This window comes from Uloborus diversus, chromosome 5 (genome assembly GCF_026930045.1).
Source record: "Uloborus diversus isolate 005 chromosome 5, Udiv.v.3.1, whole genome shotgun sequence".
NCBI lineage: Eukaryota > Metazoa > Arthropoda > Arachnida > Araneae > Uloboridae > Uloborus > Uloborus diversus.
The window spans coordinates 9,895,248-9,906,208 of NC_072735.1; the positions used below are offsets into that span (position 1 = coordinate 9,895,248).

General features: G+C 37.7%; 1 protein-coding gene across 2 annotated transcripts in view; it reads right to left on the minus strand.

Annotated features, from left to right (window-relative positions):
- Window positions 1–1,018: 1,018 nt before the first annotated feature.
- LOC129222212 (cilia- and flagella-associated protein 36-like) overlaps window positions 1,019–10,961 on the minus strand; it is a 105,212-nt gene continuing 95,269 nt past the window's right edge. For both annotated transcript variants that reach the window (XM_054856689.1, XM_054856687.1), the window contains exon 8: window positions 1,019–1,437. In XM_054856689.1, the coding sequence (XP_054712664.1) occupies window positions 1,427–1,437 (11 nt within the window). In that variant the 3' untranslated portion in view covers window positions 1,019–1,426. The remainder of the gene's footprint in view (window positions 1,438–10,961) is intronic.

Here is a 10,961-nt window from a genome sequence, read left to right on the forward strand (position 1 = left end):
AATATGTTTCAGAAACGTGAGAACCATGGTGTTTACATTTTTAGTGCAGAATGTAGAAAGGAGCTGAATTTAACACATATTCCTTCTCCCTACACCCTCCTATTTATGGTTTGTAGCCACACTTTTCCAAATTTTCAAGCACTAGAAAATGAAATTTATTTTTTCAAGTACTTTCCTAATTTCCGAGAGATGGGGGCCCATAACAAAGCGGGGGCCCTAAGCTTTAGCTTGTACGTAAATCCAGGCCTGGTGGCAAATATTCAGAAGGGTACACGTCCTTGGTTGGTTTTTAGATTATTATTTTAGAGAGTAGTTCCTTCTCAATGCTATGAGTAAATGGTTACTATGAACTAAAACCAGAGGTGAACCAAATCCATGAAACAAGCAAATTAATTTAAACATTTTATTTCTTACTTAAGTAGAAACTATTTGAATGATGAATAAAAATTTGAACAATATTTTCATGTACTTTTTAATTGGACAGAACTTCTTGTTTTTAATCTTGTTGTAATAATCTTCACAAGCTAATCCGATATCATTTTTTATGTTAGTGTTACAAATGATAAATTAACTATCGCGTAACTAATCCTTCAGTTTCTTATTTTTAGATTTTTTTGGTCAGCTTTTATCAAATTTATTATTTTCCGGGACGTAAAGTAAACCGGCCGTTGCACCGGAGTTTTGTCTCCGATCACAAAGCGGATAAAACAAACGTCAAGCCATGGCAAAGGCAGGGGTATCCACCTACGGGGGGGGGGGGTCATGGCGCTGACTGCGCCATTGAAATTTTTAGGGAGGAGGGGTGTTTTGAAAGGTATATTTTTCATTTTGGGGTATCTTGCTTTTGCGGGGTTTTCGCGATTTTTAGGGGTGGAGGGGGGGGGAGGGGTGCGCCCTTGTTCTCAGTGGGGGGGGCACTCATGGCAAAGGGAATTCATGAACTACATTTGATTGCTCAAAAGAAATAAGTGAATGGAATGTTCGATACAATATCTGAAAGCCTTTTTTTGCTTCATAAATAATTTTTATTATTTTTAAAAATTACATTTCGACATTTATAAACATAGTATGGGCTAAAAATACTTATTATCTACTAAAAACACATTAAACATAGTTAAAAAATATGAATATGCACATGAAAAAGGCGAATGTTCTCTCAGATTCAGAATAGTACAGAATATAGTTTGATGCTTTCGTTTAGTGCATTTCGTTAGCATGCATTCGCAGCTTTCTTTTAAAGCGACAATTCATTCTTATACATCAAATGGAAAAATATTTTTAATCGGAGTACAATTTTCAATAAATATGGGCGAATAATATTGAGTAATATTGCAATAGTTAAGCAAAAACACTAAATAAGTTCTAAACATTTGTTCGGAAATTTAGTCATGAAATGTACAATTCAGAAGCGGCATCCATCTTCATCTCATTTCTGATCTGCAACAAAAAAGAAAAATGTTAGAAGCAAAATATTACTCACAATACAATTTCAAAATAAATATATACCACACCAAAATATTGAATAATGAAATCAATTATTTAACCTTTTATTTAAAAATAAAAATTTTTTAAATTTTTTTTTTAATTTTTTATTCGAATCATTTATTTGACTATGTCAATATTCAACCGAATTCAAAATTCTGATTACGACGACCCGTGTAATTCTTTAGAAAACCTGCCTGAACTTTTGTGGTTCTGCTTCCAGTTTTATTATGATAATAATAATTTTGGGGGAAGGGAGGGGGGAGGTTAACTAAAAAGTGGCACACTAATCCTGTAAATGAACAATGAACATGTCTGGCTGATAAACAATAATAAATTTTTCTACTTCTTTCTTTTTCTTCTTCTGGGGAGGTCAATTGACACCCTTGGATTTTAGAAACAAAATGAAATAAGACTTTTTTTGCATGTATTTTGTTGTATTTTCCCTAGAAAATGTATTGAACACAAACCCTTTGCCTTCCCTTGGAAATTTTTAAAATGATGGCGGGGGGGGGGGGGGAGATCCCCTGTCTACGTACAGATGTTACGATAAAATAGAGAACGAAAACGATGGAGATAGATTGAGTGATGCTTGGAGCAGAAACTTGAAAGGAAATACGCCTCGACACGGACTTGGATTTGATATACAGAAAAAAGTTGGACCTTTTGGAACATCCGATTGCACCCAAAGCCAGGGGTCATGTGCATAACTAGAGACTGATACGAGTTCTAAATACTAAATTTTAAATATTCTATGGTCAGCCGTTTTCGAGTTGGGAAGTTCAGCAGCATTTGTTGAGCATTGACTCTGCCCAATGAACCTGATATTTGCGTTCCATTGGAAAGATATCTTGGTGAAACCTTTCCTCATGCTCAATGCTCATAGCTTTAGTTTTTAAACAAAAAATCCTGGAAAAAGTGAACAAAACACAGTTTCAGAGACGCATCATTCGCCAGTGGGCGTCACAGAACTTCGGCAAGGATTGTTTGATCAACTGTTTTTTAGTTCTCGTTTTCTCTACTGTTTCCTGGGTGTTTTTTCGAGCAATCACGATTGCTTATTGTTCTCATTTGACTGTTTTGAATTCCTATCATTTTATTTTCCCACCAGCACCCTCTGCCAGCACCACCGTCGCGTCGACCGGCCTCACGATGCTGCTCCTCTAGCGAAAACCTACACACGCACGCCTACACACACATACACACACACGCCTACACACACATACACACACTCATGCCTGCGCACAGACTCAAACAAACACTCCTACACACACACATACACATACACACACTCATGCCTGCACACAGACACAAACACATATGCCTACATATACACGCACACGAACGCCGAAAAGTTTAAGCTAAAAAATTTCTATGCGCCATTGGAATTCAAATAGTGTACCCATACATTCGTACTTACACAGGAATTGACTTAACAACAAAATCTATTAAAATTCTTTCAAGAATATTAAAAATGATTTATGGTTTAATTTTTTAATTATCCATGAAAATTTAAGTTGAAAATACAGTGAGGGAAGTTTTTCATAAACACAATTCTTAGTCTATTTCAAAGAGAAAGAAAAACAAAAGAGTGATGCAGGTGGGCCCTTTGTAAGTAGTAACAGCTGTCATTTGCAGCCGTTTCATAACAAAATTTTAAACTTCCGTTCCATAGAAAACAACAAAACTTAATTTGCATTTTCCGTGCTTCTCCAAAACATGACTAATTGTAAATACCAGGACTGCGGAGTCAGGGAAAATGAGTAACTCCGGGAATTTTAGAACCTTCAACACCGACTCCGCGGAATCGCCAAGAGCCAAGGCGGTTCCTTGTCAGTTTAATCACGCTCCCCCCCCCCCCCCCACTAAAGGTATAAGATTTATACTACTTCTCTGATTCCGAGCCGGGCCCTTCAAAGAGTTGGCTCCTAGTTTCTGACTTGACTGACATGGCCTCTCATCGGCGCTGTGATTTCAACTTCCTGACCTCAAAATCAGTCCGACTCCGACTCCGCAAGTATTACTAGAGTTGCGGACTTTGAAGGGAAAATAACCGACTCCAACTGTTGGAATTTTGCCCCTTCGACTCTTAACTCTGACTCCAACTCCGTTGCCATGGTAATACTGACGGACTCTATGGCCTAAAAATCGATGGTTGCTATGGTTGAAGAAAATTTTAGAAATAAAAATTGAACCAGATTGAACACTGATAAAGGAGGCAGTGCTAGGGGGGAAACAAGTCGGGAATCTTTGCTTTGGGCGGCAACTTCTGAGGGGAGGCAAATTTACATTTTTTTCCGTGATTTTTTTGTGTAATCTCGTTAAAAAAATTGGCTCCTAAAAAAATGAATAATTTGGCTCTTAAAGAGAGAGAGAGAGGGGGGGGGGATAGTTGTTAAAATTAATGTACGCATGTTGGCGTTACAGAACGAAAAAGTTTTACTTTTCGGTATTTTGTTTGCTCCTCTTGAGTTTGTCCATAGTAGTGGAGATCGGGTACTTACAGTGGAGGAGTTGGGTTTTTCAAAAATTTATACGCCTTCTTCAGCTACAACAAAAATAAAAACATCTTTTTTAAAGGCAATTTTATGCTCCTTAATTTATCAAGGAATGATTTTACTCGCGAATAAAAATAATTTTTGAGAATAAAACAAAAACTGAAAAGACGTATACCTAAGATCTAAAATAGCGGCGCCAGTTCCCCTACTTCCAGCCATATTTTTGTAGGCAACCCCACTGAAAAATATTCCTCTAATCATAATTATGTCTGAACATGTGTTCTGTTTTAAAAAACAGATGGATGTAGAAATTTGCAGTGGGTTTTTGCACTATTTGTGTTCAGGGGCGTGCGCAGAAATTTTGGGGCCCGTCCAGGCCTGGATTTACGTACAAGCTGTAGCTTAGGGCTCGCTTTGTTAGGAGCCCCCAACTCCCGGAAATTAGCATGATTCATTCCAAAAAATATGACCTGTGATTAAAAACCTTGAAAATTTGGAACAGTGTGGGTACAAATTGCAAGGGTAGGAAGAAGGAATGCCAATATATGTAGTCAAATTTAGCTCTTTGCAACATCCTGCACCAAAAATGTAAAAACTATGGTTCTCATGTTTATGAAACATATTGTTAAAGGTTCCGGTGCAGCTTCCAACTTTCTTGAAATGACGACACAGTTCTTGAGAAAACACAGGAGATTTATTTACACTATGTACAGGAAAGATCGTTAACAACTGATAAATTAATCATGAGCAATTAAGTAAATATCAATCAACACCGTAAACTCAACGGTTACACACGTATTTACATCCAATACGTGTGTAACCGTTGGGAAAAACAACACAGCGAAATGCCTCGCAATAAACAAAGCTAATACACTCTCAGAACAACTTCTCAATCGAGACTGACTTTTTATCATGCGGGACGGCTATTTATAGACAAAGAGAACTCTCAAATATTCCACAAGATTCCCGAAAATCGTAGACCGCTATCTTATTTCTTTCCATTCACAAATTTTATCATTCAGAAATGAGGGGATCCGTATACTTCAGCCGAATGTACGGGGGCTGTATATTCATTACAAGAAACTATTTACAGGTTACGTTACTACTATAATTTTAGATGAAAGATAATTTAATAAACGCCAAATTTAGCTAGATTACGACAAATTAATCACAAAAATAATTACTATTTACAGAATTTGTAACAATATTACAATTTTTGTGACTCACGTGTTTCACAGCTTGCTATTTATATAATTCTGAATGCAGTATTTTGAAAATTATTTTGTTATTGCTTGCCTTTTGCTTACTTCTTCTGCATATTGTCAATCTGTTTAGCATAGGGAAAAACACACTACCTCTATTCCTTTTCGTTTTCTGTTCCACTTGCAACTGAAGCAAAATTGTTGTCATGAGAAATCTATAGTTTCTTTTTTCTTTAAAATTTAAAACAGCTGCTCTTACAAAATTGAAACTGGACTGAACAAATTTACAATCAAGTACTAAAATATCAGAGACTGAAAAGTACAAATGAAGTGCTTAGAATAATTTTTACTGCTCTAGAGCATTTGAAAAAAAAAAAACTATAGATAAGTCTTTGAAAATCCTAAGCAAAGGGTTCCAATTTTATTTCTTATCAAGTGTATGAATTATAAATTGTTCAAATATGCAGTATGTTACTCTCTTGTTACATATTTTCTAAAACTGTATACCATTTATTTTAAAACATTTTTTACTATTGATCATTTTATATTTAATTCATTGTTCGGTGGGTTAGAGGGGTGATTAAAAACTAATTGTACCGAAAGCCAATGTGAGCAAGCATTGTCTTTTCTCTTCCTGTGATCTTTCTCTCTGTCAACTGCTCTGGTTCATTTGTCGAATCAAAAATAATATTTACTGTGTGTTATCTTAATTTTTGAACGAGTATATAACTTTTAAAAAGCTTTTTTTCTTGCCTATTTCTGTTCTGATATTTTTGTAGTTCCAACTACATCTTATAGGGCTTTAAAGTGCAGAATTAAATATCTATTTTTCAAAATTTCCTCCGGGGGAGAAACTCCTGGGCCCCCAGCAATCGGGATTGTTATATACCCCACTTATTAAAGGGGACTCCTGGGTCTCTTGATACCATTCCCCCCCTTATAGGTCAGTCCAAATCGAGGAAAACTCAGAGGCGTGCACAGAAATTTTGGGGCCCATCACAAATGACTTTTCCAGGCCCCCCTCCATATTGTTTACCCCATATTTCAACACTAGTTTTAAAAAATATTGGGCCCCCTTCAGGCTCGGGTCAGGGCCAACAGGTGTCCCTTCTCCCCCACTCTCCTGTGCACGCCCCTGGGGAAACACCACCGAGAGAAACGTTGTTCAAAAATCTACAAAAGGGGCCCCATACCTGAAATAGCTTAGGGCTCCGTTAAGTCTAAATCCGGCCATGGAGTCATCACAAATGACTTTTCCGGCCCCCTCCATATTGTTTGTCCTAATATTTCATTCTAGTTTTAAAAATATTTCCCCAATATTTTTAAAACTAGAATGATTTAAAACAAAACTATTTGGCTCCCCTTCAGGCTCAAGCCCGGGCCAACAGATGCCCCCCCCCTGTACGCCCCTGTTGGCGTACAGGGGGGATCCAATCCCCCCTAGCGGGCGTCAAATTTGATTCCCAAAGGGAGCACAGGTTCGAGGGTGGGAGAAAAAAAAAACGAAGGCTCACATATTTGAGGGCACGGGTACACCTGCCCGAGGGTCGATGGGCCAGTCCACCCTTGGTTGCACAGCTACTAGTAACTACTCTTAAATTTTAAATACATTAAGATGCAGGGCTGCGGAGTCGGAGTCATGGAGTCAGAGTTTGGCTGATTTTGGAGTAAAGGAGTTGGAGTCGGGAGTCGGACTGATCTTGGGGTAAAGGAGGACTCCGACTCCGGGAGTTTCCGAAGCGACGAATCGTAGTTGAAGGCTCCAAAACTCCCGGAGTCAGAGTTGATAAAATGATCTCGTTTGTCTTCTTCAAACTCGTATCCTCGTGGTAATTTTTATGATCGAATTTAATGCTCACCCACAACTTCGGCCTTGAGTTTCGCCGCCAAGGATTTCCGAAAAGCCAGGACTTTGGTATCGACGTCTGCATCCGTCTGTTCCTCTTCCACCATCCTCTTCGCCGCCCTCGCCGACCGGGGTCGATCGGACGAGCTCTTTTCGTAGTTCTGGAGAAGCTTTTCTCTCTCCTGTTTCTTCAGGGCTAGCAGTTTGTCTCTCTGCTGCTTCAGGTACTCTTGACGACGTCTGGCTTCCTCCTGTGAAACCTTCAACGAAAGGGGAAATCTTTATGCATCTAACCGTGATTATGAGGGGGAGCACAGCTGGCACGTGCCCCCCCCCCCCTAAATCAAAATTTTAACAGATAATAATTTTTATGTATTTAAATAAAGTTCCTCAGAGACCCACTTGCTCAAATTTATCTGAGCATTTAAAACCGATAAACCGAGCAATATGTAGGTGCGGGTGATCTCTGACAGTGTCAAATGTTAAATGGCACTTGCCCCCCCCCCCGTACTTATCACTCAATGTTTGCATCCAGAATCATTCCAAAATTTGGCAGAAAATCATCAACGACTATGCCATTTTTTTGTAACCTTATTACGGAACCCAATGGTGTACCTAACCTAATACATGGAATTCCCTCATGTCTTGTGGGAAGCGGCTGTTACGAATACAAATCTATTGATATAAAGAAATGGTCAAATTCCCCCCCCCCCCCGCAATTTTTCATCATCAAAGATTTTCTCAACGTAAATATTTTAATTTTAAACCATTCTGGGTGAGATTATCCGAACGTCACCAAATATTGTTTTAATTTCACTTTTAAAACTTCAATTTAAAAAATTTACCGGGAGAAATTCTCGGAGCGCTCTCCCTCCTTCCTTCCTTTAAATTCAAAGATGACCTAAATTTGCATCATAAAGACTCCAGTCTGAAGGGGGTGGGGAATTAGGAAAAGAATCTCTCTAGATAGCGTAAAACTACGTTTTTAAGACTCCAATTCAAAAAAAAATAAAATACGGAGATTTTTTTCTGAGGTCCCCAAAGGAAGTTCAAAACTGAGTTCTTAGGTTAGGATTTCATCCGTTCAAAAAAAAAAAAAAAAAAAAAAAACAGGAGAACCTACGAACCCCTTTGTTCTTCCTTAAGTCAATAAAAGAAAAGTCTGCAACACCCTTTTAAAAAACGTTTAAAAAACCTTTTAAACTTTGCAAAATTTCAGGGAATGAACCCCAAATCCCTTGTTCTAAGTTTGCTAAAGATGGCTTTAATTTGCGTCTTTACAACATCAGTTTAAAAAATTTTCCCGGGAAGAACCTTCCTTACCCTTACATTACCAAAGACAGTCCAAACTTCTCCGTTTTTATTATTGTTATTTATTAGTAACTAGACTTAATTTATATGAAAAAAAAAAAACATTACGAGGACAACCCTGAGAACGTTTTTCCGTTCCCCAAACATTGACAAAACTCTACAAAACGGCATTTTTAAAACTACAATTCAAAAACATATACGCGAGAGAACATCAGACCCCCCCAACCCCCCAGTCAATCAAGATAGCCTAAAATAGTTTTCAACTTCTAGAAAAAAAAAAAAAACTTGCCCTTGCAATTATAAGACTTACTCGCCGCCTCTGATTTCCAATGAAAGGAACCCTTGCTTTGTAATCTTTGAAATTTATTTTGATGAGTTGGTAGTTTGAATTGTGTTCAATATGGAAAAATTATTGAAAATCGAAAAGTAGTGCCAGAGCTGAGTTCTTATACAAATTAAGCCTTGGTGGTACGCCATTAAAGAGTCACAATTTATAAGAAAACTTTTCTAATTATAGCTGTACACAATTCATTTGATTTGTTTATTTCGTGCATCGCCGCCCGCCTTGTCTAGTGGTCAGAGAAATCTGACATCGATGGGGAGGTCCCGGGTTCGAATCCCGGCTCGGGCATGGATGTACTTTCTCTCTCCTATCCTTTCTTTGTGTGAATGTGTGCGTGCAAATTAGGCCAAGCTCATAAGCGATTGAACAAATAAGTACAACAAAATGCTGGTCTTACCTCTGTCATTTTTGTGATTTCTAGTGGTTTTTCGTATTCCATCCTCACAGAAGTGTCGTGCAGGGAAGAATCGATAGCCTGTTAAAAATGAAATGGAAAAGTTTCAGTTAAACACTGAGCCGAAGCGGGAAGTAAAGCGATCGCTTATCTAAAGAAACAAGTTAAAATCGCTCTGATGTGTCGCATAATATAATTCGCTAATTAAAAAGTTTAGAGTTCAATTTCTTTTTCTCTTACTAGTTTTTGATTGTCTGAGAGTATTATTTCACTTCGTCGAGGCTTTTTAGTCTTTGTAATTGATTGATAGCGAGTCACATGACCTACTACCATTACTTGAAAAAATAATTTAAGGAATTGCGTCTCTGGTCATAAATAATATCGTCTTGTTTCATCGCAAGCGAAAATACAGTGTTATTTTTTATTTCTTTATTTTTTCTCTTTTGGATTGGAATAGTTATTTTATTTGTGTACTCGTATATTTCTGAAATTATTTAACTCTAAACACTGAATGATTATTCTCTAAATCATGTCAGATTTAAGAATTTCCTGTACAAAATATATTTAAGTAAACTCATTAAAGATACATTTTCCATTTTCACTTTGCCAGATTATTTTTTAAGTATATTTTAAATTTTTTAACAACACTTTTTATTTATAAATACATTTTCGCACATTTTCAATTGCATCAGTGGCGCAACGAGGAAGGGGGGGGGGGGGCAACCCTCCAGAGCCTTTTTTTTTGCCATTCTTAATACAGTAGTTCAAAAACATTCGAGAACTGCTATGGCTGAACTCCTCTCCCAGAAGGTCAATTCTGACTGCGCTAGTGTAAATAGGGGAAGTCCATAAAAATTAAGCCACACTTTTTTTCAACATCTTTGATCCACCCCTACTCTTCTTTTTTATTACAAAGTGTGGCAGTTAACTTTTCCTCTCCCATCCCGTCCCATTGTCATGTGTGTCACACTATTTTTCATCTACATATTCTCATTAAATAAAGCGTGATGTCAGACTTCTTGCTACCCCTGACTTCCCCCTTGTCACAAACTCACAATTTCACGACCCCCCTCAAATCGTGACATTATTTGTTAACAGCGCAATACCTATTCTCCCTTTCTTTTTTTTTTTTTTTTTGAGCAATCACGATTGCTTATTGCTTTCATTTGACTGTTTTGATGTCCTATGATTTTATTTTCCCACCAGCACCCTCTGCAGCACCACCGTCGACCGGCCGCCTCACGATGCTGCTCCTCTAGCGAGCAAAGTCTCCAGGTTGGGTCAATATCCTACACTTTCACGCATACATACACGCACGTACACACTCACACACACACACACGCACACATACATACACACACACCTACACACATACACAAACACATACACACACACCTACACACAACTACCCACACACTCATGCCTGCACACAGACACAAACACATATGCCTACACACATACACATCCCCCCCACACACAAACACTCATACACACAACTACCCACACACTCATACCTGCACGCAGACACAAACACACATGCCTACACACATACACATACCTCCTACACACAAACACACAAACCCCCCACACACGCCTACATACACACACACACACACTCGTGATTGCGAAAAACATAATTTGAATTCAAAATGTCAAAATTCAAATTAATTTTCTTTTTATTTTTTTACTTATTTTTTAAAATTTTATTTATTTATTTATTTATTTATTTTTTGACAATTTTTTCGTTTCTTCCCCTTGTGTGAACAAAAAGGATGGGAAATATTCTTGAATCCTTTTTCGAAATTTCAGCTAAAGGCGCGTATTCACATCAGAACATTTTCGCTGCAACATGAATTTTAACTTAAAAAACTGCACTGGCAGACTG